Source organism: Zonotrichia albicollis, chromosome 7 (assembly GCF_047830755.1).
Source record: "Zonotrichia albicollis isolate bZonAlb1 chromosome 7, bZonAlb1.hap1, whole genome shotgun sequence".
NCBI lineage: Eukaryota > Metazoa > Chordata > Aves > Passeriformes > Passerellidae > Zonotrichia > Zonotrichia albicollis.
In genome coordinates, this window is record NC_133825.1 from 35,929,552 (window position 1) to 35,956,549 (window position 26,998).

The 26,998-nt window shown below is 46.4% G+C and overlaps 3 protein-coding genes across 4 annotated transcripts; 1 reads left to right on the top strand and 2 right to left on the bottom strand.

The window, feature by feature from the left end:
- Nucleotides 1-654: 654 nt before the first annotated feature.
- Nucleotides 655-2,098, top strand: LOC141729475 (homeobox protein Nkx-2.5-like). Its single transcript, XM_074544196.1, has 2 exons — nucleotides 655-1,035; nucleotides 1,697-2,098. Exons 1-2 carry the CDS (start codon nucleotides 655-657, stop codon nucleotides 2,066-2,068), a joined length of 753 nt encoding a protein of 250 aa, XP_074400297.1. The 3' UTR covers nucleotides 2,069-2,098.
- A 2,396-nt stretch (nucleotides 2,099-4,494) lies between these two features.
- On the bottom strand, nucleotides 4,495-6,229 carry LOC113460855 (homeobox protein vent1). The gene is made up of 3 exons (XM_026799548.2): nucleotides 5,793-6,229; nucleotides 5,393-5,631; nucleotides 4,495-4,854 (listed from the first exon to the last, which is right to left on the bottom strand). Exons 1-3 carry the CDS (start codon nucleotides 6,037-6,039, stop codon nucleotides 4,495-4,497), a joined length of 846 nt encoding a protein of 281 aa, XP_026655349.2. The 5' UTR covers nucleotides 6,040-6,229.
- Nucleotides 6,230-13,541: 7,312 nt separating this feature from the next.
- On the bottom strand, nucleotides 13,542-26,968 carry LOC102066185 (uncharacterized). Of its 2 annotated transcripts, XM_074545039.1 has the most exons (3): nucleotides 15,235-26,968; nucleotides 14,837-15,063; nucleotides 13,542-14,738 (listed from the first exon to the last, which is right to left on the bottom strand). In XM_074545039.1, exons 1-3 carry the CDS (start codon nucleotides 15,458-15,460, stop codon nucleotides 14,427-14,429), a joined length of 765 nt encoding a protein of 254 aa, XP_074401140.1. In that variant the 5' UTR covers nucleotides 15,461-26,968; the 3' UTR covers nucleotides 13,542-14,426. The 2 variants fall into 2 exon arrangements, with proteins under 2 accessions (XP_074401140.1, XP_026655567.2); XM_026799766.2 differs by having other exon boundaries at nucleotides 14,837-26,968.
- Between the last annotated feature and the right edge of the window lie 30 nt (nucleotides 26,969-26,998).

The window sequence follows — 26,998 nt, forward strand, 5'->3', positions numbered from 1 at the left end:
CCCTGCACTTGCCAAGTAACTCCAACCTCTACCCACTCAGACTCAGCATAGAGCACTGAGCTGCTCTCAGGCATACTGATAAGATACTGTATCAGTGTTTCTTCTAGATTTCTTCAAGATTTCTATCTGACGAGGACTACTTACTTGTTCCTACCTCACGTCCCTACTTCTTTTGCTGATTATATGCAAGGGGATTCTTTCAAGCCTTGCATCAAACAGGCAAGAGGGTGGCAAAATTTGGGTATAAGACTCATAGAAGGGGCTTCTCTCTGTCCTTCTTTGTTATCAGTCCCTTCTGAATCCTCGTCCTTCATAGCAGAAGATAGAGACTGGAAACCAGGGGGGCCGAGGGCAGCGTGAAGAAGCCCAGGCCGTGATGCAATTCCCAGCACCTACGTGGTGAGACGACTCGGTGCTGAACTTGGCGCCAGGTCAGGCAGCCTTGAGTTCTGCAAACTGCTGCGCTCGGAGATTAGGCGGATGTAACAATCACCTGAAAGGGGAGATTAAAGCGCCTCTCAATGAGGTCCTTTGTCCCCGGCCTCATTTGATGCTTTGGGCCTTTTCAAACCACGCCGGGGACGGCGCTTTAAATGTTTGTCCCGGCGTCCGGGGCGGCTCCAGCGAGCAGCGAGGGCCGGCAGGGCTGAGGACATGGACAAGGGGCCCTTCTCGGTGGAGTGGCTGGCGCAGAGCAGCCGCGGCGGAGCCCGGGATCTGCCCGGTGAGTGCCGGCCGTGCCCCCCGGGTCCTCCCGAGCAGCGGCCGCGGCGCTTTCCATCCCTCGAAGGGTCCCCCGAAGGGTTCCCCCTTCTGACGCCCCCACCTGTCCCCGCAGAGTCGCCCCGGGAGCGGGAGGCGGTGGAGCGCCCCGGGCTCGTAGCGGGGCCGGCGGGAGCCGCGCCCGGGCGGGCCCGCACCAAGTTCTCGGCCGCGCAGCTGCGGGAGCTGGAGCGCAGCTTCTGCGAGCAGCGCTACATCGGCGCCGGCGAGAAGCGGCGCTTGGCCGCCGCGCTGAACCTCTCCCAGAGCCAGGTGAGCGCCGCCTCGCCCTCCGCCCCAGCGGGACACGGGGATGGGAGGCACCTCGCGGTCACCGGGGGACGCGGCGCTGACAGTGATGGGGACAGTGACAGTGACAGCTCCCGCAGGTGCGGCGGCCCGGGCCGCCCCCCAGCCTCGCCCCACTGGCAGCAAACGGGGCTGTAGCAAACTGAGAGCCCATGCTCAGCTCCGAGTGCCCCAGGGACAAGGGGCAAATGGAAAACCGTGAATGCAAGTTCTAAACCTGAAACTTCACTGGGGGTAAAGGTACTTTTGTGATCTCCAGAACCTCAGTTTTCAGGCTAATTCTTTGTTATGTTTGTGTATCTACTTGGCAGGGGCATTGCAGGGTCTTTGAACAGAACCACCCCTACCCAGCCCTTTTATCCCCACTGCACAAGCCTTGTGTTACAGCCCTGGCCCATATCTAGGTATTGGCTTGCCGTGCATCATGGAGTGCTCAATTCTTCATCATGCCAACACAATTACTCTGCATTAAATATAGGCCAACGTTATTAGCCCTACACCTTTACTGTTAATGGATTCTGTTACTTTGACAATAAGTCTGCCTTTCCATACTACTATATGGAAGAGGAGCTATATGGAAAAGGGTTTGTTTGTTTGGTTCTTGACTCTTTTTTCCTATCTTCAGATAAAAACCTGGTTTCAGAATCGCCGTATGAAGTTCAAACGCCAGACTCAAGATGCCAGGATCGAAGCTCTTTTCTCGGGCTTGTTTTTGCCCTGTCATTGTTACCCAGACACGGCTGCATCCAGCTGTCCTCATGGGGTGGATGTCAATGTCCCTGCTACCTCTGCTGCTTCCCTTCACCCGGCTGTGCCAAACCCTGCCTTGTTGTTACCTTCTGTTCCAGCTCAGTCTCTTCAGCCAGTTTTGCCAAGTCCAGCTTTACTGTTGCCTCCCGGGCCAGGATTATCTTGTTGCTCTTCTGTGCTTCCAGCAATGACTCTAAATACTGAACATAAAAGACTGATGTTCCAACCAGATCTTCCCTCCTGTTAAAAATGTAAACGATTATCTGTAATCTCAAAAAAGTGCCAAATATCTCTAAGAGTAACTAATTATTTTGTTATATTAGATAAAGATTCTTTGAATTATTTTCTTTACATAAAAAGTTCGATTAGAGGAGAAAATAATTTATTCATATTAGAGAAGTTATACTGAGAGTGGAAGTGGAGGACATGAAATCTTATTTCTAGAGTTGTCATCATGCTGTATAGAAATTTCTATATAAATTTTCTTACCTAAAAGTTTTCAGAAAATAACCCATAATCATGTGGGGATATCCACTCAAAAAGTGGAGTACCGTATACACTGAAATTTATGTAGTAACTATGTTTTTTAATAGGCAATGGTGGTAAAAACGTTGTCCATTCTACCCGAGTGGGAGTTTTTAAGAAAACATTTGTGAGCTACAGCCAAGTGCATTTAAATAAAAATGTAACCAAAGGTAAAAATGCTATCAACAAAACCGAACAAGTTGCCCAGTATTCTCTTTTATGTGTATATTCTGGACCATTCTTCAAGTGGTCTCACCTGTTTTTGATGGACATGTTGCATTTATGCATTAAAAGAGAGACAAAGCTAAGGAATTAAGAGGCAAGCATGCATGTTGATGCCAATGTCAAGCATACTTGTAATTTAAATCTGATTATGAAAAGAATTGTTCACCAATTCAGGTCTCTTGGGACTCTGAAAAAGAAAACATTTCACTTTTTACTTCCAGAAGTTGCAGCTGTAACTTAATAGCCTCCCTAATTTTTAAGCTGCAGAATAAGTTAAGGCTTGATCTTAGGAACACTTAGGGATGTTCCTAAAAGTCACTAAGCAAGTTTTACGGAAAGTAGCAAAATCAAGTGTTTAGACTATGGGAAACCTTACATCAGCATGAAGCAGCTGCAGCAGGTGTGACTACATCTTCTACCCCAGACCAGACCAATCTAACTTGCTTGCTAGGTGATGGTTAGACTACTCTGCAGCTGTAAAGAGAGAAAAAATGAACACAAAAAAAATAAAAAACAACCCACCACTAACAAGGAAAATACCCAAATCCCCCCTTTCATCTGCTCCAAAGACAAAAAAAAAAGAGGCCTGCCACATCTTTGTGCCATGCATTCCCTCTCCCTTCTCCCTCCACCCTCCAGGTCCGTGTACACTCCCCCAGCGCCTCCCTCCGTGGCGTTTGGCAGCCAAAATGGAGGGGGGAAGCTGGGAGGCACCCGAAGGAATTTCCCCCTCCACACCGCTCCTCTGTGCCCGCCAGGGCAGCGCCGGTCCGTGACACAGCCCGGCAGCTGAAGGGACGGCCTGGCATTTCCAGGTCACTTTGAGCACACTTCACAGAATATTCCCTTTACCCCTTCCAAGTGTTTTTTCACAGGTGAGAAGCCCTTAGGCTATTACATCGAAACTCATGATGACTCAGCGCATTAGAGGGTGGAAATTTAGACTATAGTGCAACAATCAAATAATGTATTTAAAAGGCCTTACAAATGAATTAACAAGACTTCATTAAAATCGAGACTAAGAAATAAGTGTTAAGAGAGCACTTTTAGGAGTGAGCACCACTCCCAGGAGGAACTAAAAAAAACCCAACACCTTTCAAGATTACTAAAGCAAAACTTTACGTTTAGAGGAAATAGATCAAATTGCCTAAAGAAGTGCAAATTGCCAAGTACGCAGTTATAATTGTTTTCTAGCGGTGAGACAAGGGCCAAATTTTCAGGTTACAATCACAATCAGATTATATGGCTTTGAACCAGACACAAATATGCCCAAATTTTTTTTTGCCTAGCATTTGCTTTGGCAATTGTAAAACTTGAAAATTCCATAATGAAGGCCTAATTATGTTAATTCCTTTTAAAAGACATGTTGACTTAATAAATATAATTACCTCTGCTGCCTTCACATGGAAGACGGGACTGAACTTGTAATATTTTAGTTATATCCACTGAGAAACTCAGTGACAACTTACCCTTCCTCTGGAGGATGTACTTAGCTCACAGCACAGTGCAGAGCAACTGGTGCAGTTGCCTCTGTCCAAGCTACCAAACAACTCATCAACAGACAGACAATCTCGGTGGGACAGTAGGAAAGACAGACAAAATGTATTTAACCTTTAAATGCACTACCTTTACACAGGAGGACAAGTGACCACTGCAATTTGCATTGCACAAGTGTAATCTTTTATAGAGTTGACAATATAACCCTGTTTAAGTTTTATTAATATATATAAACACATTTATGAATAAACTAGGGGGAACAATGAAGATCATCTACATAACATATTAGACTGGATTAATTAATGTTTAATATTATCAAATATAAAATTATTAATTCTCATATTTAATTTAATAAAGACATTCTTTCAAATCAGGCAAGAGATTCTGAGCATAAAATACATTACAGTATAAAACACTTCTCTATCACTATAATGGATATACTGGGTGGCATTGCCTGTCCATTTTGTTCTGAAGAACGGGATGGAAAGAAGGATGAGGAAGCAGGTGCTGATGGTAGTAGGGCAGTTCATTTGCCATTAAGTGATAGGCGCTTTGGGATGCGTCGTATCTGGGAAAGGAGAAGCTGAACTGCACAGCAGGCACCGGGGTGAAAGGCAGGAGTCTCTGGTGCTGGGCAGCAAAGGGGTAGTGGAGACCATCCTGAAACAGAGCTGGGGAGGGCCCCGGGGCGTAGCTGTGGAACGGAACCGGGGACACGAGGCTGTGCTGGTGGTCCTGGATCTGTCGCTTCAGTTTCATTCTCCGGTTCTGAAACCAGGTCTTAATCTAGGCAACAAAAAGAAGGGGGAGATGCAGGAGACAAATCAGGGACTTTGCCTAAGGATAATGTGCAAACTATAAACAACTATCTCAGCTGCTTTTGCCCTGTTGCTTCAGATGGAATTGACACAGAGGGACTGATGCTTTTGCCCTACGTAGCAAAAGGCAGAAGATCTGCGGGAAGTAGAGAAGAGAGTGGCTGAGTTCAGGGATTTTACAATAATCAATTAGAGTCTTTAAGACCAGGTTTGAGCTCTGCATGGTCTACACGCAGATCGCCGTATATCCAGGACTGTTTATCCCACTAACAAATAAAAATACCTTGACAGCTTCCAGATAGAAAGTGCCACAAATTTCCCGGAGTGATAACTCGTTAATCCCCGAGAGATCCCACAGCCCCTATGTCCTGGGTTGACTATATGATGCTTTTATCCCCAATCGTCTCAAAGGTCTGTTCATCACAGTAAAGACAGATGTGGAACCGCCAACCCTGGCTGCTCCTGCCAAGCGGGGCCGGGAAGGATCCGCTTCCTGCGGGACTCACCTGGATCTCCGAGAGCTGCAAGGCAGCCGCCAGCTTCCTGCGCTCCGTGGCGCCGAGGTACTTGTGTCTCTGGAAGGTTTTCTCCAGGCGGCAGACCTGCTCCGAGGTGAAGGCGGTGCGCGCCCGCCGCTGCCGCCCGCGGCCCCCGCCCGCCGCCGCGGCCTCGCCGCGCTCCGCGCCCGCGCTCTCGCTCTCGTAGCCCGAGGACTCGTCGGCGCTGAGCCAGCCGCCATCGGGGGCTGCAGGAAGAGGAGAAGCTGCGGTGAGGCCCCTGCCCGGTTGGACAGGGCCTCCGCCGCCCCTCAGCCCTGCCAGGCCGTGCCACCGGCAAGATCCCGGCGTGTTCCCAGCCCTCTCCCCTTATCTCTCGGCCTCCCACCCACTCTCCCTCCTCACGCACCTGTGTCCGACGGGCAGGGCTCGCTGCCATCCCGGGGGTGGTCCCGGCTCGGCTCGGCCGCGCAGGGCTCGCTGTCGGCAGGCTGGCCCGGCTCGGGGCTGCTCCGGCGGGGCTTGGCCCTGACCAGCAGCGTGGGGCTGCCCAGCGAGCTGGGGGCGCGGGGAGGGGGCGCACAGCAAATGTGGGGCCTGCCCCCATTGGGCTTGGTCTCTGCCGAAGGGACCTGTGCCTGATTCACCTGATCCATGGCTGAGTCGGGCTGGGTGACCCACGGCCGGGTCCGCTCTTAAATGGGCCCTCCGTGCCGGGAGGGGTCGTTTGTAAGTGCGAACACACATCAAAGTGGGAATCGGGCAGAGATAACAGCTACCAGCGAGGAAGAAAGTTCACACGTCTGGCAAATGTCTACAGCCCTTGGCTCCAGCGTGTCTGCGGGGCCGGGGAGACCCCCTTGAAGTGCAAAGCTGCCCCTCTCCCCCGGAGGGCAGGGCACGGGCAGCCCCAGCCTCGCAAACCGCCTCCAAAAACACCGTGACTGCCGGTGCCAGCGCGGGTTCACGGCCCCCTTCTCAGCAGCGGGGTCCCACACTGCACAATGCCCGAAACCAGCCTCGAGACCCGCACCCACGGGGCCGGGGCAGGGATGAGGGACAAGGAACCTCGGGTACAGCCTGCCAGCCCCGCCGTCCTTTTCCCTCCCTGGGAAAAGCCACGGGGTGCCAATGTCGAGAAGTCCCTATCCACGGGGCTCAGAGCCAGGCTGGGGGGGAGCAGAGCCTCGGTCCTCTCAGCTTGAACTTGGCGCCGCCTGTCTAGCCAGAAAACGCAGCCCATCGCCCCAATCGTTTAGCGATCAAAGCGCTGGGTGAGCAGCGCAGCTCGCACCTCATCAGCTTCATACTGCAGCAATCCATGTGCCGCTTCCCGACAAGGACGGTGCCCTTGTAATGCAGGGAGGATACCAAGACACCTCCCAGCACCGCTTGGTTGGGGGAAAAGGGCATCTCGGCAGCTCAGCCCGTCTCCAGGTTCTTCTTTTGTTCAGCTCTACCGGGATTTTTGGTCACGCCAGTAAAAAATACCACACCGAGCACGAGCACGCCTGCAGTAGAATGGAAGCGAGCGCCAATCCCTCTAACTGGGTAAATGCACTGACAGGACCTCAATTTCAATGACGATTCCAAAATCCTCAGAGTTCCTGCTCGGATGCATCACCGGAAGAAGTGGAGCCCATAAACCCTGGTCTGACAGGGTCTGTTTCTTTCTAAACCACAGCAATAATCTAGGTTCCCACACACACGGGCAATGTGAAAGGAAAAAAGTAGTCAAACAAACCCCAACTAAACCATCTCCCCAGTTTATTATGAAAATCGTTTGGGAAAAACCCCTCATGTTCGTGCTATTAATTTTTACTGTCTCAGGTGTTCCCGTAACTCCGTGGCCGGGGGAATGTGTCCAGGGTTATCAACCCCTCCCCATCCCACATAGTCGGCTTGTCCCTCCCCCACGCTGGCCCCGGGGGAGGGATAAAGCCCAGGCACCCGAGCAATGCAAACCCCTCACCAAGCGCTGGATTCCTCCTGAAGCTTTGCTTGCAACACCGTCCCCTCGGGGCAGGGATGGGGAAGGCTGTTGTTCGCTCGGCACAGCCTCGACAGAGAGATCCCCCTGCTCTTTGCGGGGTGCTGGGCACAGCTACTAAAGGGGTTTCACTTATTGCTGGCACAGACTGTCATTTTGGCTGATATGCGCAAACCAATGCAAATGTCCAAGCAGTTGAACACAGCTGGATCCCACCCTGGATCGGAACCGCACACCTGTGAGTGCCACTGACCCAAAACCACTGTAACATGAACATTTAAATCCTAGACACATGTCAGTCAAGCAGGGATAGGTTTTGTTCCCCAAATGAACTAAGAGCCTGCACATTAATTTTAATAACTTCAGGATTTAATAACGATTCCTTAACTATCCCACTCGTGTTTGGTCCCTCTTTTTCTGAAGCAAACACATCACTATTTTATCTCCAATCTTTCTTCAGAGCAGCAATTTCTGAATAACCTCATATGTGGACAAATCCAAGCAGAAAAACTCATGTTCTGCCACATAGAAACTCATGCACAGCAAGCTGTCCTTGGTAAAGCAGTGAGTGCTATCTGCAGAGCCTGACTACCTCACCAGAAAGAAGTTTAGACACAATACATGAAAACCACTGGTATTCAGGTGCTCCCAAACAGAGCACGCACTACTCAGCAAGCAGCATGAACTCTGCCTCCAGCAGGGCAGCCTCTCCCACCGTTTCTCCAGCAGAAGAAATCTGTGCCAAGCCAGGCAGCCTTGGGTCCCCCGTGCCCTGCAGGCCCCTCACCCACCCGAGCACACAAGAAACACCCAGGGACCGCCCTGCAGGAGAGACACTTCATCCCCAGCTGCCAAAATTGAACCAGACACGGGAGGACCAAGCAGTGCTGTGCCCAAAGACACCAACATTTGCACTGGTACATTATGTGTGTCTTAGGCAAATGTTATTATTCCTGAAGAGCTGCTACCATTTCCTGCCTCTCCTTTGGCTGGGAATACAGGGAAGCAGCCGACCTGTCACACAGTCAATGAAAACTATTTTTGAATTGCCTATTTAGCGGGATATTTAAACCAAACACCAGGATCCCCCCAACACCAGATGAAAGTAGCTGCATCTGTGGACCACAAAACCCTGGAACAGATGGGGAAAGTGTGGAAGGTGTTATGTGGCTATTGTAGCTCCCATTAGAAAGAGGTGGCAGCTTGAGAAACTTGAAAACTTTAACGACCCTGGGTGGACAGAGGTGCTACAGCTGCAGTTAAACCTTTCCCTCACCTTGCAGTAGTATGGGGCTCATATGAGACACAAATTTACTTCCATTCAATTCTTTCCCGTTATGTGAAATTTTTACAGCATTCAATTGATCTTTATATATAAACATGGTGAAAAAAAAATCTAAATTCTCAGGGAAAATGATGTATTTTCCTAGAGAATTCTGTATACTCAGAACTTCAGATATTGTATAATATTGAAAAGTGGGTGGATTTTTCTTATGTGTGTTATATTAAGAACATGGTGGACCCATTTCTTCAAATCACATTTCAAAATATTTATTCCTCTGCCTTACAACCATAAGAAACACACTTGCTGCTTCAAGAAATGGACTGAAAGCTTATGCACTCTTGTAACTCGGTATGAAATCCTGAATGTCAGTGCAGGGATTCGTGCCAGGATGTGACAATTACAGACACGGCTGTCAGGACAGAGTGCTCTTCCCATGTGAGCTCGACAAGGCTTCTAAGGACAAATGGCAGATTTCTCTCACTGCTATGCCTGGGAATATTTCATCTGGGGCTTTGTGCCCATGTGGCATGTAAATCCATGGGAACAGGCAAGACTGCAGCAGCTCTTCAGCATTAAGGTATTGCCTGAGGAACATCCAGCCCATTGTTCAGGCTGCAATACACTAGATAGTAATCCTTTGCCAGATGCTGAAGCACTTTTGTTGCCCAGGAATGCTGTTGGTGTGCAAAGGCCACCTTCAGCAGACCATCACATTGATTTTGCATGAAAACATAAAGAAAAAGTGGACGTATTTTGCCAACAGAAAAATAGTCTTTCTCAAGGGGAATAATTACTAGGATAGTTGGGCAAATCTTCAAGTTGCAAACTTTCTACCTGCTAGCCATGTCTGTAAGTAGACCATGGGGAAAATAAAAACCAAAAAACAAGCCCAAACCAAAACCTCAAAACAATATACAGACCAAACTATGATAGTATTTATCATAGATTGAGAGTTGATGTACTTACTAGGCCACCAGATCTGGGACAGTGGCTCCATCATAGCCAGATCCTAATTATATTTATGTAAAGCACCGATTTTCCAATGCATTATTGACAACACTGGAGGAGTGGAGACAATAGGGGGTGCAATGCCAACCACTCCACTATGAGAAAGCGAAAAACCCAACAAACCCAAGCCAAAAAGACTCCAATATTGGAACACCACAAAAAACCCCCATGGTTAGCTGCACAAATGGGCAGGAGGAGAGAGCCTGGGGAAGCGTAGCATCCCTTCAGAGGCAAGTAAACTCATTTTAAGGATCGGGGTTTTAACACGGCTAGAAATGCAGGCAAGGCAGGACAGTCTGCTCTGCTCCAGAAGGGCCCGCAGGCAGCCGCAGGGCCCGGGCTGGGCCCCGGCCGGTGGGACAGCTGATGGCTGTTTGTACCCTCCGCTGCTCCCCTTTGGAAATGCTAACTCGGTTATTCAGCGTCTCCTTTGATGTCCTGATAGGTGCTATTAGATAGTCAATTAGGCATCAACGAGATCGATTGTTTGGGAATAGATGCTTTTCTGTTTGAAGTACCCGTGAACACTAACAGTGCCATCACCCCGCCGCTCCTTTGCCCACGGGAACAATGCGGGCTAACACACAATAAATGACAAATGCTACTGACTCAGCCCGCAGCGCTTCACCCTCTTCTCTCCCGGCTCACGCTGCAAGCCCAGATATCCCCATTCAGCCGCTGTGGGAGCAAACACGCCCTTTGCATTAAAAACGATTTATCGGGGAAATATTTCTGCGTGCTTTGCAGATCTAATGGACAAAGCACCTTGATAAGTTAACAAGTTAGCTCGAAACAAGCTAGCACTTGAATTTCTATGCGCGCCATCGCCCCAGTGCCTAAGGTACTTGTGACACCTCCACAGTTGTTCAGAATTACCCAGACAGAATTACTAGGAGCTGAAATAAGAATTAAAGCACTTAGCCTACCTGAATACCGAAGAGACACTGGGATTAACTCCCTACTAGGTACTATTAGAGGATAACACTAGGTCGAAGCCTAGGAGTTTAAGACACAAGTATAAAGGAAAAGTAGTAAAATCTACACAAGGAACATGTCGAGACCAAGTCTCTCCTCTTTCTCCCCCCCCCCCACTACGGTGGGATTTATCCAGTTAATTGTCATCTAATTGAGTATCAAAGAAAGAGATAATGGGCAGCAATTAGATGTAATGGCCTAACAGTGCGAGATCTCTCTCGATTAGCACACAACGCCGAATAACTTCACCTAGTTTGTAAAGAGGTCCTCGGAGCGGCTCCACCATGTCTGGGAGCTGCAGGGGGCTGACACACCCCGGTCCCATTCCCAGTCCCCTGATGGTCGCTTTGGCCAAATTGGGACGGGCGTTCCGCGCGCGGCTGCCGGCGGCTCCCCCGCCCCGCGGTGTAAATTCAATCAGGTGTCGCCCCCTCCGCGCACGCACTGCGGGGGACAAGGCCTTTGAAGTCAGCGCTCTGGCAATTTTCCCCTCCCATCCCCTTTTCCTCCCCGGGGAGCCCAGTTTCCAGATTATACAGCCTCTTCCTCGGGAGCCGCCGGGCCGGGGGGTTCCGACAATTTCACCCCGCGAGCATTAAACTACTCCTCCCCAGCTAATCGACTCGCCTTTTTTTTTTTTCTTTTCCTCCTTCCCATTTGTAGCTCGCTTGCCCCCCACACCGCTTTGTGCTGCCGGAGAGCGTTCCGGGGCTGGGTTATTGCGGTTATTGAGGGCACAAAGGCGGCTGCTCCCCGCCGCGCTGCCCGGGGCTCGGCTGCGGGGCCGGAGCGCTCCCGCCTCCTGCGAGGGGCCGGTACCGTGCAGGTGTCACTGACGCTAGTGCCTCTTTACTGCTGACAGGGCTAAAACACAGTGAAGGGGAAATTCAAACAAGCAGGAAGAAAGCCTGAAGCCCGCGTTTCTTTCTCTCAGATCAAAGGGAAAAAAGTGCATTTATATTTTATGGCTAGAGTTGGACGGCTTTAGCAAAAATGAAATTACTTCACATAAAGCTTTCTAGACAACTGGAGCGTAGTAGTTGCCTTCTAGACTTCTAGAAAAAGCCGATTTTTGCAGGTCGGCGAGAAATGATCATGTAGACATTCGGAGGAGCCTGTTACTATTAGGGACTCGGCCAAGTGCGCATCACCTCTCGCGTTCATTTCAGCAACTACCGGGAAACAGAACAGTATTTGCAAGCTACCCTTGCCATAAAACTGGCAAAGTATTTCATGCTCTTGTTGAACATACCTGTGGCCAAGGAGTCATTATGTTAAGTGACCATTAGCACCCTTTCTAACAGAGATCGGCTTCTGTCTCGCCAGCCGCTCTGCAGCTCGTACGCCCGGAGCTGGGATGCCCCGTTAGTCCCGCTAACCAGCGCTCGGCCCTGGCACAAAACCCGCCAGCCCAGCCAGAGCAGGGGGAGCCGGACACACCCGCCCGGGCCCGCTGGGCTCCATCCCCGAGACCGACCGGGACTGGTGTCCCTCGGCCTCGCAGTCCCGCTTTTCCCGGCGCGGGCTTGAGTCACGGCAAGGACGGCAGCGCTGTGTGCTGTGCCCGGCAGCACCGGCTGCCTCTGCCTGGCCCTAAACATCTGCACGGAGGGGAAGGGAAGCTGCTGCCCCGCTCCGGGCACCGCCAGAGCCGAGCTCGGGGCGGGCAGGGCAGGGCAGGCTGGGGCAGGGTTACGAGTCCGGGAGCAGGGAGGGCAGACCCAGGAGATGAGGGCTTATTCAGAGCCACCCCAGATCACTTCTCCCCGGGGACATAAGGGTGTGCTCCGCCTCTCCCTCTTTAGCATTGGGGTGACACCCTCCTCCCCTGCACGAACCCCAACCCTGCAGCTCCCCTCCCAGGAAGCAGCTCCCCAGCGCAGGCGGGAGCGCTTTGTTCTCTCTCTTTCCATCTGTCTCTCACTTTCCCCCGGCCCAGCTGCGGCGCTGCCCGTGCCCGCTTCCCTTCCCCCTCCCCCGTTTGGCCCGGGGTGCGGCGCTCGCGGATCGCTGCGGGCAGTCCCGGTGCCCTCAGGGAGCGCTCCGTCCCTCCACCCCCAGCTTCCCGTACCGCCGCTCTGCCCTCTGAGAGCAGGAGGGGTTATTCCCATTATTCCTTTCGTTCGAGCTGAGCAGAGCATTTGAAGAAGTGGTGGGACTCTCTTCTGTGGCCATACGAGATTATAAAGGGAACTCCTAACCCTTCAACTATTACTCCCTTGAAAACAGAAAGCCACATGGAGTCTAATGCTTTTTATGATAAGTTGTACATTTATGGGCCTTGTCTGCTTTGTTATTTTGAACACGACTGCTTTAGAACAGAGGAAAATATTCACGATTGCAGCTCTTTGTGGAGACACCCCAGTTCCCTGATGACGTTTGAAAGTGCCAAAGAAATTTCTTCAAATCAATATTACCGTTTAATGATACCTGACTTCGAGAAATAAGCCTCCATCAAATGGGAAATTCACTTACGTGTCAACAAACTTCCCTGAGACCTCATCAAGATTGATAGCACCTTAGCCCTTTTAATTTAGCTGAAATTCTTGCATGAGAGACACACAACTTGTGCAATTGCAAACAGATACTATTATCTCAAAAGACTAGAAAAATACAACATAGATTACAAAAAAATCAAGACTTGCAGAGGTGACTGCAAAGCCCAGTGCCCACAGCAGCACATAATGTTGCTTTTCACCAGTCAAGGGTACTCGAGTGGGAGATTGGCCTCTGCATACAAAAGATATTCAGGAGGCTGACAGAGAACCCTCAGACCATTCATTACAGGAGTTTAAATTACCAGTGTGCCGGAAATATCCTGGTAACCCCCCAGATCACATCTAAAGTCATGGAAATTTTTATTGCTCTTTTCATGTTAGTTGACAATTGGCTTTGAAAGATTTATGTTAACTTACAGTCAAAGATAATTTCTCAGAGCCCTTTTTCGGGCCTGAAATCAGGCCATTTTGATCATCAGCTTATTAGCTCATTATCCAAATTTTAAAAGTTCGTATAGCACAGTAAGGAATTGTACTGCCTCTTATGGAAAACCAGCTTTGGAATGCTGAAATTCTTTTGATCATCATTGTTGTACCCTGATAACTGCATGTAAAATGACCACATACTGTTTTGTAAATAAGAAATTTCAAGACCCTTTCCAGGATCTGTTTAGGTAAGAAAGTCTTACTAATCTACTGAGGCAGCCCATAAAATTGTGAAAATATAATATCATACTTATTTAGAAAGTAATTTTTAAAATATTTAGACTATCTGTTCTGCTACTATAGCAAGCCCAGTATTGAGTAACAGGTGTATCCACATATTTGGCTAAAAGCACAGTTTCATGACAGGATACCTGCTTTAGAAGACAGAGGGAAATTCACACTTTTTTAAATTCAGTGGCAGAATAAATTGCAGATGGGGCAGAACAAATCTAGATAAGAAGGAGTCTATGCTTCTTTAAGTGAAGAGAAGCTTTCTTTCGGGGCAGGATGAATACTTCTACAATCCTTAACAAAGGAATTCACATGAAAGTCGGAAAAAAATTTAGGTTTATTAAAAGATTCCATTTATATTATTGTTTATCCCACCCCGTTTATATTTTACATTTTACAGTTGCCTATAAATGCAAGGGCCGGAAGTCCATGATTCGGATTGTCCAGCATCTCTGTGTAAATATTTAGGTCGGTGCTGCATCATAACTCCACCAAGCAGTTATGGACGAGGGCAGCCCAGAGACCCGGGAGTAGTGCAAATCCTCTTTAGTCCTGGTTGGTGTCAGAGGGTCAGACACCGAGCAGGAAGGCCCTGGGGTCCCGGTACCCCACGAAGCAGGGCGCTGCCCACAAGCCGACCGGCTGCGCTCTGCAGGCGCTGCTGAGGTCCAGGGCAGGTGCGGGCAGGGCCGCCAAAGGGAAGCCCTCAGGTGCGGCCCCTTGCCGGGGCAGAGGCGGTGGCCGGGCCACGTACGTGAGCGGCAGGGGCAGCACGGCGCCCTGAGGTCCGTAAGGGAGAGCGGGGCTGCAGAAGGGCTCCGTCCTCAGCTCCTGCAGCTGCCGCTTGAGCTTCATCCGGCGGTTCTGAAACCACGTCTTGATCTGGTGGGGAAGGAGAAAAGACGAGGTTATAGTTACAACGCCACCGAGGCTTGGTTATCTGGTTGTTTGGAGCCGTGCCGTGGCCGTTCCCCGCTTACCTGCACCTCGGAGAGGCGCATCCTGCCCGCCAGCTGCCGCCGCTCGGCCGCGCCCAGGTACTGCTGCCGCTGGAAGGAGCTCTCCAGGGTGCTGATCTGCTCCGCGCTGAACGCCGTGCGCAGCCGCCGCCCGCCGCGCCCGCACGGCTCCTCGGGGCCCGCGCACTCGGGACCGTCCTCCGGCACCGCTCCCGACGGCCTCCCGCCTGCTGCTGTCCCGCCTGCTCCTGGGCACAGGGACAAAGAGGAGCAAAGGGTCAGTCCGGCCTGGGCGCCGCGCGGGGAACCGCCGCCCCTCCGCCCCGAGCAGCCCCCGCGCACCGGTGCCTTCCCGGGCAGGCCCGGGGGTGTCCCAGCCCCGCCGCCCCCGCCCGGGAGCCCCGGCGGTCCCGTGGTACCTGCGGCGGGAGTGGCCGCCCCGCTGTCCCGGCTCCGGCCGCCCGTCCCGTCCCCGTCCCGAGGGCCCGCCGGCTGCTCCGGGCTCCGCTCGCCCTGACCGAGGCTGGAGCCGCAGCCGGGCCCGTGGCCCGCGGACGATGCTCGGTGTGGGGAGCCCTCGGTGGGGCTCTTGAGAGTTTGGCTGCTCTGGGACAACCATTCCACGGAGAAAGGGGCCTTAGTCATCGTGCCTCGCTTCGGAGATGCCGGGAAGGAGGCGCGGAGTACAGGCCTCTCCTTTATAGCGCAACTCCCGGAGGAAAACGTTGTTTGTGTAAATACACATCAAAGGGCCAGATAAGTATCATCTAATTGCTATCAGACCTCCCCCCCAACAAAAGATATCGTTCACACATTGCCCCAGCTCGCGGAGGCTCGGCTCCGCCGTGTCTGCCCCTGAGGAGTTCACTCCGCCGTCAGTGATTTACAGCTCTTGTTACATCCTATCCCCATGCAAATGGCATTTATGGAGCTGAGCAGCCTCAAACGGCGCTGGGGAATGTACCCCCGGGGGAGCGCAGCATCCCCGGCCGCTGCAGGGAGCAGGGACGCTGCCACTTCCGACTCCCTTCCCCTGGAGTTGCTCTTCCATTCCTTTTCAAGCACCAGGCCCACTGTTCTTCTCCAGCCTGCTCCTCTCGGGGCTCAGCACTGCGTTCCCGAGACAGCCTAGGCCAGGCAAGAGGAGAGACTCACTCACTGGGTTCTCCGGGATTGCAGCACCAGGTTATAAGCACCAGGCACAGGCTGAGGAGTTTGGAGGAGAAGGTTGTGAAACAGAAAAGGGTAAATGTCAAGGTCATTGGATTCTACAAATCGACAGGCTTCTGGTCGTTTATATAAAAGTATGGTTTCTGGACTACCGAGTCAGAAAATGACAATTATTGCCTTAGAATTCACATTCTGCTGAGAGTTCTGAAATGACAGGATTCATGTCATATCTTCCTTCCCAGAACTCTTGCAGCTATGCAGGTCACCCAGATTTTTCTACTATCTCACCTTTTTTCTTTTTACTACCTTATGTGTGTCTTTCAGAAACGTTCCTGTTCATCTTTGGGTTTTGTGTGCCACAGGAACACTTGGCTGCTGCAGCAAAGCCTCTGTAGTACATTGATAAAAGGCTCTTGGTGCTTTATGGGCAGTTTTTCACTGCAGGGTAGCCATGAGTTCCTTCCCCTTTTCACCCTCCTGTCCTGTGCAAGAACAGAGTGGGACTTGCACTGCATTGATAATTCCTATCACAGCCCTGAAAACCCTCCTACTTAGTTTACGTCTAAATCTTCCAGTGTAGTCAATTTTAATATTATACAGATACATATTTTTCTTCTATATTTTTCTTTCAGTAGAAATTTCATTAAAATTCTCTTTTTCAATCTTTTCCTAAACCAAATATTTCACCCCCTCCACTCCAAATACAGTTACTATATCCATTCATCAAGAAATCCTACAGTTTTTTGTTCACCGGACAATTGTTTCATTGAACTATATTCAAGTTTGACTTGTGAACCCCTTTTAGGCACTGTCTGTCATTGATTGTTCATTTTCGTGGCATAGTGTGAGTGCTCTACCAGTGATGACACTGTTCATGAGTTTTTCTCTAACCAAATAAAACCAGAAGCAAAATTGTCACCTTTATGTAATAACTAATAACTGATTTAGAACCACAGCCATACATGATCAGAGCCCTGCTGGAGCCCTTTGTTTCTGGCCTGTGTAGGTAGGGACTGACATTGCAGCCTGAGCCCAGTAAACAAGCTTCCTGGAGGAAAAATGGTGTAAAAATCTGTAAATAAACATTCAAACATTAAAGATTAATGCCTCCCATATATCTACCCGAAGAAGTCCACAAACATTTCTAGCATGGACAAAGGACCCACACTCACACAGACAAGACACAGACAGACACAGACACATACAGACTTTTTTTTTTTTTGGTGTTTTTTTCAACAAACAAATGTAATTGTTTGATATCTAAGTATTTGAATCCTTATCCATTTATCATTCCCAAGCATTTTCCAATTAACAGTGGAAAGTTTAGAAAGTTTGTTTGAGCAGACAGTACAAAATTGTTTTTAAATTTCCTATTTTATAACACACACCCCCACCAATCCCCCTACCCCATGTTGAATATTTCAGGTTTTTAATTATTTTTTTCTTTGGGTAAATGTGAAGACTTTCCCCACCACAGTACTGAGGATAAATTCTAAAATCCCAGAACTTCTGAGCATTAGACTGTCCTGTTGTCAGCCTATCTGACAGAGCAGACCAAGCAGGCAGGAGATGGAGAGGAGACAGACAGGAATGTGCTCTGTTCCCTGAATTGCTGAAGGACAAGGCTCTTGACTCAGCTGCATTTAACACGTGGCCTGGCAGCAAGCTCTCCAGTCAGAATTGGGAATATCAGTGCCACTGGCAGCTTGCAGAGTCCTGCCAAGCCTCCCCTGCAGCCAGGCAAAATGCCATTCTCGAGGACTAATTCTCATGAATGTCAGAAAAAGAAAGTGTAACTTTTCTGCAGCCTTTCTTCTCAGTTTAAGTGTTTCTGATCACTGTAACAGCATTCTGCACCACAGATGGGGCACAATCCCATCTCAATGAGATTAATATGTCCCATGTGCTCAGAATTATTTCCAGTCTTAGTTCTTACAGAATACTATGTATAAGTATAATATATGCTACTTATGTTCTTCTATATACCATATATATATCTATACAAATACTTTAAAAATATGAAAGAGTCTATTTCTATGACATTACTTCTTCCAGCTTTATGTCAACAAATAAAGACACTTGGCAAGCTGTCATATAGGATGAAAAGAATACATGACCTATGATGGAGCTCTAAAAATAGAAAATATTGAGTTTTATCATCCACTGATACATCTGCCTTTACTGATTTGAAGACTTTTTACCATCTGAGCTGCAAATGACATGTTTTTACACTGCTGGTTTATTAATTGCATTGCATTGCAGCAAATGGCACTGCAGAAAGATGGTGTCAAATGCTGAGCTCCCAGAGATACAAACTGATCATGGTGTGACAGGATTAAACCAAATCTCATTTCCACTACATATAAAATGTGTAAGTCTCCTGGACAGGTAGCAGATGACTTCTGAATGTAATGACTGCTGCAATATTTAACAGCTGCTAGTTTAATTTTATCTAAAATTCTTCAGCTGCCTTCTTTCTTTTCTATCTATTATTCATTAAATGCTCGTTTGAAAATTTCCTGTTAAACTGTGATTCAGAAATACCACATTTGAAATCAAGTGATATTACCAATGGGATGCAAACCTGCTCATGCTAATGAAATTTGTCAGAGTAGGGCAGGGACAGGGACAGACAGCAGCTTTTACTCGGCAGAGACAGAGCTCAGACATACCAACACGATTGCCACTAGCAGGAGTCTGGAGATCCATTACCATAGATAATGGCAATACTCTATGCAGATGTTTGCAGAATACACAGCTGCCTTCTCTAGGGAGGCAGCACCTTCCCCTTCAGCGTTGCAGAAATCTTCACACACAACGCTGGTCTCATGTTGAGGATGTTCTGCAGAACTTCCTACTTGGCTGCCTACAAGACAGTTGATAATATTTAGAAATATTGGATAATGGATCATAAATAGAAATACTTTGGGATTACATCTCAGCCTTTGAGAATTAATTGTGGCTCCACATCTTGTAGCCCAAAGCTCAGCTGTGCCCCAGTAAGCCAGCTCAGAGCCCTGCAGGGGGGGCAGGATTGTGCTGAGATGTCCCCTCGCTGTTGGAGCTGTGGAGGGCAGGATTGTGCTGAGATGTCCCCTCACTGTTGGAGCTGTGGAGGGCAGGATTGTGCTGAGATGTCCCCTCTCTTGGAGCTTGGAGGAACTGAAGGGAGCATCTGAGGGTGTGACTGCCTCGGTTCCCCTCTGGGACCACGGAGAGCCACCACCACCTGGCCTTGCTGCTGTGGGTACACAAGGGCTCAGGAAGGGACTGTCATCTTGTACCAGCACAGGACCCTTCCCATAGGAGGGTCCTGTGAGACCCAAGCAGAGGGAATTAGTGGTTCTTAGGAGTAGCTAGGAGGTGATGCAACTCAAAGAGTAAAAGCCAGGCTGTTCATGCCACACAGGGGCTATGTTCACCTGCGGACATGCAGGTTTCCTATGAAGGTCCGCCCAGGCAAACAGGGCTGCTGGCATTTGCTATGCAATTTACACAGTCTTTGCCCGGTGTGCTTATCCAAACATTCCATTTCTGAGTGATCACTATTTAGGACTTAAAAGCATTACAAATGGCCTCCAACCAATCGCTTAATTATCAATTATTATAATTATCTTTCCTCTTTGACAAAATAAGAGCAACTTTTCCATGAGGCATTTTAAGACCATATGTGCATAAATACCACGAGGGCCTGATGTAAACATAGCGACAATCACAGATGAAAATTTAATGTCTCATCATGTTTTGAATTGATCTAAATCAACATAGCACTCAAAATGCCAAGAGGTCCCATTGCTCCTTAACACAAGGCTGCCACCAGCAGCTAAAAAGAATCAGTGAAATGTTTTAAAAATATATATATTCTGCAGAGACATGCTGCAAATATTTATAGAGAAAACACTTGTTTTAGTGGCTCCTTACCCAAATTTAAGCTTATTAAAAACAAGTAAAATTCAGTATGAAGCAGGACCACATTTAGAACATGTACTGCTCTTGTTACAGAAGCAGAGTATTTTGTTTATTTATTATTAGACAAACTATTCTAGCTGGAAAACCATCCAAGTTTTAGGAATGTAAATCCTACTTCAACACTCATTGCCATCATATTGCCAGAGGGAGATCTCTATGGACACTGCTCAAATGAAACTGCTCAGAAATCTGTAGTTGGTTTAATTATCTTTAGACTAGAAATTAGACTTTAAAAACAATTAGACACACTTAGACACCTTGCAATCTTTTCAAAACTAACAGGCTAACTCTCTAAATAAGAAATTTGGAAAGAAATGAAAGAAATTATACTGACCAAAGCAATTATTATTCTTGAAAGTAACTTTTCAATTTCGGCTATTAAAGAATGAATCATTTCCCCCTTTGATTCCAGAGTTAGCATTTGAGCATGATGAGTCAGCCAGCAGGAGAATGAGCTATCACAGCTGGCAGCCCTGGGACATCTATCAGCTCTGTGCCCATCGTGGTCTGTGCCATACAATGCTGCTTTGAAATGCATTGGTCTCAGCAGTGTAAATGTTTTACAGTCTCTTCCTTCCCCTCTAACTTACACTTAAAATAAATCAAGTCCTTGTATTGCTCTAAAACCAGTCTGTTCAAATTAAATGGAAATAACCTTTACCTTTTTTTTTTTTTTTTTTTTTTACTGACTTCAAGGCTCTTCTCCATTTCACATTTTTAGTTATTTCTCCCCTTCATCTGTATTCCCCACTATACACTATTTCTTCCAATTTCCCTTATTTCAGTCACTTCCATCAAGTATCTTGCAAGCATTACTATTGCCTGAAGAGGAGAAGAATTTTGGCAGGATATGTAACTGTAGCAACAGAGCATAAATGACACTGTACATCTGCCTTCACTTATCCCAAACAGGGAGCACAGACATGTCCTGACATTTCCATGGTTTACTGAGAAGGGGAAAGCTGGGCTCAGTGGCTGAGGCCAGGAATGTAATTAGGTTGAGATGCTTTACACTGCCCTGTATCCTGCAATTCGATGTCTGTGTTTCCTCCAGACAGTGCAGTGTAATTCTTGTGCCAGGTTTTACAGAAATGAGTGTGTTACACATGGATAGAAGGTAAACAGCATTTAAGACTATGACGACGTGTGTGCAGGTTCTCTAGAAGATTAAAGGAACAGCTGAACGCTGACTATAAATATATGTTCATTTTACAAATGGAATATTAAAAAAACCCTGCAATTTCGTGTTTGCATGTTTCTAGTAGGCAAGGTTTGGGCAGACATCTGAACAGCCGATCGTTTTCCAGTCTCCCTTGCTCCCGGGGCAGCATCTAAAACGCTGCCGAGGGCCTCGTGTGCCATCTCCTGGTTATGGAGAGACCTCGCAGCCAGAAAGCTGCTACAGAAAGGAAAGGGAAGTGCTAGAAGTTTAGCTGAGGCAGTGATAGAATCAGGGAATCTTTCAGGTTGGAGAAAACCTCTAAGACCATCGAGTCCAGCCCTTAATCCAAGTTCAGCACTGAAGCATGTCCCTGAGTGCCACATGTACCCAGGAACTCTCCCGGGTGGTCACTCAGGTCCTGGCAGCTGAGAGGACTCACCCAGCACACCCAGGACAGTGCACGGCAGGCTCGGCCTCTGCTGCCCCTGCTGCAGCTTTTAGCATCAAGTCCCTTTCCCACTGCATTGGCATAGGTATAGAAAGGAAATTCCGCATCCCTCTAGAACATCTCTGACAACAGTTCTAGCAACCCATCCCACGGCAACACCTACTTTTGGTAAGCATCAATGGAAGAATGCAAATAAACCCTTGAAAATTGAACTGACTGGAAGAATACAATTAAATTAATAATAAAATTAATATAATTCCCTGATTGCAGGTAAGTATTTGAATTAGTGCCCAATTTACTTTACTGAAGATCCCTACTGAGTCCCTTCCTTCACAGGAACAAGGGGGTCTGGGCACTTATGACAGAGTTTTATCTCACTTGTTCTTAAAAATTCACAGGAAAGCAGATCTCACAGGTGTGTTACAGATGAGTAACCAACTCCAGTGCTTCATAGGAAGCTTTCCTGTGTAAAAACTGAAACAAAATCAGCTGTGTTTCAAAATCAAGTGCTTAAGCTTCACAGAACACAAAAAAAGCGCCTCAAAAAGCCCTGCAGCTACTACAATTTTTTACAGCAACATTTCACATTCATAGGTCTGCTCAATCCAATCTTGTCTACCTAAGTCAAATTCTTTCAGTCTTTCTCAGTCTATGATTCTAAATATATACTTATCATGGTCCTCTACTCTCTCTCATTTTGGCTGTATGTATCCTAGCTGCAGTGCCCAAATGGTAAAGTATTCCTGCTGATGCTTCTCTACTGCCAAACAGAGCAAAATAATTACCTTCTGTCATGTGCAGCTCTTGTGCAGTACACCTCAGGTCTTCTCCCCCCCCTGCTTCTTCTTTTCTTTTTACGAACTGTACACATGGATTCATATTCAGCTTGTGATCTGTTAGGGTCCCCAGAGGTTTTTACTGAAGCTCTGTAGTTATTTTTCATTTAATATGTACCCTTCAAAACTATAAGACTTGATGCTGAAATTTAAACTGTTATCACATGATAACAGTTCTTTGTGAGTTCTAAGCTTGCATGTTGTGTAAGTGTGCTTTCCATCCCACATTATATTTGAGCAGTAAAACTCACAGACATTCCTACATGTTCCATACAGTGTAGGCTGGGAGAAGAGTGCTTTATGGTAATCCTGGACAGTTTGCCTCCCTCATCAGAGTATGCAGAGTCCCAAGCAGGGCTTCTCTTGTTACTGTGACAGTTCCCTTCTCACCACCTGGGTGTGTTGTGCACCGAGCATGTTTTACCTCATTACTGTAAGGCAGAATAGTTTGCTTCCCCCCATCTGCAGGGGTGCCAGGGTGAAGGCCAGCTGCAGATCTTGGGATTCAAACAGCAGCACCTGCACTACATGGGGCAGCTAATGAGCAAAACAGGACATTGCATATGTATGAAATGTTAATTAGCACAGATTTCTTTACTCACCCCACAGCACTTTCCCTGGAGCTTCACTCCCGAGCAGGGCTCCAGTGCCTTGGGTCCTGGTTTGATTGCTGCTCCAGGATTCCCACTGTGGGAATGCTACACTTTTGATAGAGCCACTTATTTTGTGTCTTGTCCCCAAGGGATCTGCACCTGCTTTTCACTCATAACATCTGCATAGACCTAACCCCAGTCAATTCACTTTCACAATTCAACAAGCATGTTAATTACCCTTTGAAATGATGTATTAATAATTTGTGTATTCACCTTAGAGGCCCATCATCTGAATCTGAGCAACGAAATATATAATCATAATCAGGCCAGGAGGAGCTGTTGTCAAAGCATTCATTGACTTCAATGTACAACATGCTGTTTTTATCTCTTGGGACAGTTACCTTGACCATTAAGTCATTTAAAAGTTACTTAATGGACAAAAACATGTCAGCCTTTTCAATTAGTCTCTATGTTTGCAGATTTTCAGACAGCTTTTTCAGTAACTCTTCTAGTGTCAAAGTTTTCCTGGCTGATTTTCTGTCATTTTCTTTACCTTGCCTTTCCACTCATGCCTGTGGTCTTGCCCATTTTTAAAAAGTAGTATTATTTTCTGGTTCTCTGGGAACTCACTTATTCTTCCTCAACCAAAAATACCATAATTCCAAGATTATTTCAATTTTCCTTATTATTATTATTATTATTATTATAGAATAGCTTTTATCAGAAATTATTGTCATGATACATCTAATTAGCTTGATAGCCTCTGATCTGCATTCCTGGTTGATTATGACAGGCATTGTTTAGAGTGGAGGCACTGGAACAGCAAACACTCCAGGCTTTTGTACCATCTGATACTTATCTCTTCTGGTAAGCAGAGAGCTCTTATTGTATGATAGAAAGATATTTAAAAATCCATTTTTAGTGTTTTGCTTTTCACTTGCTGATAATTTTTTTTCTGTCTAGCTTTGTTCCTAACCTGCTGTGCCGGTCTTTTATATTTGTTCTTGATAATGTAGCTGTCTTGTTTCTATTTTTTTCCCCAGCATTCTTTTTCTATTTTTTTTCATGTAATTGATGAGCCCCTAATGCAGCCACAGTGCTCTCTGAGTTTTCTTTCCTTTGCATTTGGATAGACTGTTGTTATACTTAAATACAGCCTTAGAAATGCTTCTTAGAAACTCTTCTTAGAAACTCTCAGCTCTCTTGAACTTTTCTTTGTGCTTTAACTCCTTCCCCAGGATCTCAATTCCTTGAATTTGTTGAAGTTTGCTTTTTTGAAGTCTAGTGTTATTATTCTGCTTCTTTCATCTCTTTGTGTCCTTTGAATCATGAACTCTGTTGTTCCATGGTCACTTTCATCTTGATTGTTTTCCACATGCAGATTTTTAACAGTTTATCTAGAAAACACTGTAAAATCTTAAACAGTAAGAATACTCCCTACGGTTTCAGCACTAGCTTGTATACACAAAGCTGTATCTGAAGTGTGCTCATGCTGGCTCAGAGCAGCTCATATCCAGGCTGTCATCAGAGAGATAAGAAGGTGGTGTGGGCAGGGATGTGAGCACAGTGTACTTCAACACATCCCCTGCCCTGGAGAAACAATAAATGAGAGACCATAGGTGACATTTCCAAAGACATCATCCTCACAATTTTCAGATGCAGCCTAGGATATTCAGTATTTCATCAGCTTAGTTGATTAACATCAAAACACAATTGTTTAGCACTCTAGTGTGTTCTTCACATATTTCTCTAGGTTTCAGTCCATTATTTTTTATTTAAATGAACTAATTTTGGGGGATTTTTTAATCCCAACAATGGTCTTTAACAGAATTATCCAACCTTTGACCTGTAGTTTACCTTCATGGAGAAAAGTTACTCTGCTCATGTCTGTACATCTGTACTCCCATCTCAGGAATCGTCTGCTCTTTTCCACCTTGTATTTTCAAGTCCTTTGCCCTTTCACTTCTTTGCATCAAGAAAACGAGAACTAGGAGATATCTTGAAGACCACTTCTTCCCCAGAAAAACTTCCCCAGAAAACTCAAACTTCTTCCCTTTTCCCCAGAAAACCCAATAATCCTACTGTCTGACTGTGCAGTTGATTATCCTGTAATTTTGCTACTTAGGTGAATAATTGACTACTGTTACTGTTTATGAATTTTGTCACATATGACAGCAAATGAGCATCTGTTTGCAGAGTTGTTGTCATTCATTGATGGATTTAAACCAGCCACATTAAAAGTTTCTTCAAACTTGCTTGCTACAGGAATTTTTAAGTAGGAATTCAAAATGCGAAGTTTTTTCATTAGCTATTAATATTTGTTGCTGCTGTTGTTGTTGTGGGGTGGTACCTAAACACAAAATCTGAAATGCCTGATTGGTGGAAACACCCCAAAGTAGTACCATAACTCAATACTATGCATTAATACCAATATAAGGTTTGATATGCTGAAGTACTTGCAGAAGACATGAGCTGATTTTTAAAAACTTGTGTAGCATCAGTTATTGTCATAGAATGAACAATATTTTCTAGATTATTAACACAGAGCTAAGAAATACATGAGCTAATCCTCGTGAGTGAAAAATACAAATGATAAGAAAATTCACAAAAGCAATTTCAAAAGTCTGACTTGTAACTGTATAAAATGAATTTATTAAGATCATGTGATTAGCAAGTCTTGTGGAGTATTTTACATTAGTAAAACTTATGCTACTCAAAATTTTACTGTTGTTCAAAGGCAAGGTGTGGGTTTAAGTGAATGGTAATTTTTAATTGACAAAACCTCAAATAACTACTGACAAAACCAGTTATTTAAAATAAATGCATACAGATAAAATATGTGAAATATATGTATGAAGATAATGCTAGTATTAACATTCTTAAATCATAAAGGTAGGAGGTCAATATGAAATGTTTTCACATTTGACAATCTTTAGAGGAATAGCAAACATGATTTACTTCCCTAAGGTAAGTCAGAATACTATAATTAATGACATATTAAACCTACATATAGTAAATAAAATAAATCATATTAAAAGTAGGACAAAAGCAAGAAAACCTTGTTGAGGACTGAGTTCTTCAGCGTTTAAACCAATAAGAGCCCAAAGTTAGTAGTATTGTATTAGTAAGAAAAAGTAACTGAGTATTTAAAGGAAAGTATGGACACACCATGTTTTTACTGAGGAAGATGAGAGAGGGTCGAGATATAATATTGCTGTTACTGACAAAGAAAAGGAGAAGCCTTCCTCTTATACATTGAGAAAGCTACAGTCTAGCATGTGCACATGCATTTCTGTCAAACACAACAGTACAACTGCAAAACACCAGACATGCACATGCTCCGATTTCTTACATCATTATCCTTCTCCATCACTAACACTTGATGAGATACTGACTTCATATCTGCCCTTCACTTCTCTCAAAACATTTTCTTTTAAATTTTTTTTAACACAGTTCTAAGCAAATCAGTTTCAGAACAGTACTTAAGTGTTTCTTACCCTTCCCTACTTCTCATTCAATATTACCACTGCTCCCTCTGGTAGAAATACTTGTATTTTTAACTAATTTTTAGCCTTAACATTCTGGCCCTGCATAAACCTGGGTAGCTCAACAAATTTTCTAGCAATAGCAACACATTTCACGGCCATTTAGAAGGTCTTGTAAGTATAAACTCTATGAATAGGTCAGCACCACAGTTTTACAAGTTGCAGATCCAAATTTCACATGGTTATCTTCTATTGGACGCTGCTGGAGCACTGTGATCTACAAAACAACCTCAGGAGCACAAGCCATACTCAAATGTGCAGACAGACATAAATTGGCAAAGTGACTCATGCCAAATACAGATGAAAGGAGCAATTTCACATTTACTGTCTTTACAATGCCAGGAGCGCAGAAGCAGAGCAACAAATGGGCAATACTTACATTCAGATCTTATTTTCATTTGGAAACAGGTTAGTCTGATGACTTTAAAATCAAACTAAAAAAAAAGTTGAATGATAGCAT

Coding starts and splice junctions, on each gene's coding strand:
- LOC141729475 (XM_074544196.1), top strand. CDS start 655: ATGGACAAGGGGCCCTTCTCGGTGGAGTGGCTGGCGCAGAGCAGCCGC. Junction 1,036..1,696: donor TGAACCTCTCCCAGAGCCAG/GTGAGCGCCGCC, acceptor TCCTATCTTCAG/ATAAAAACCTGGTTTCAGAA.
- LOC113460855 (XM_026799548.2), bottom strand. CDS start 6,039: ATGGATCAGGTGAATCAGGCACAGGTCCCTTCGGCAGAGACCAAGCCC. Junction 5,632..5,792: donor GCCCTGCCCGTCGGACACAG/GTGCGTGAGGAG, acceptor CTCTTCCTGCAG/CCCCCGATGGCGGCTGGCTC. Junction 4,855..5,392: donor TGCAGCTCTCGGAGATCCAG/GTGAGTCCCGCA, acceptor TTTGTTGCCTAG/ATTAAGACCTGGTTTCAGAA.
- LOC102066185 (XM_026799766.2), bottom strand. CDS start 15,460: ATGACTAAGGCCCCTTTCTCCGTGGAATGGTTGTCCCAGAGCAGCCAA. Junction 14,739..14,836: donor TGCGCCTCTCCGAGGTGCAG/GTAAGCGGGGAA, acceptor CTTCCCCACCAG/ATCAAGACGTGGTTTCAGAA.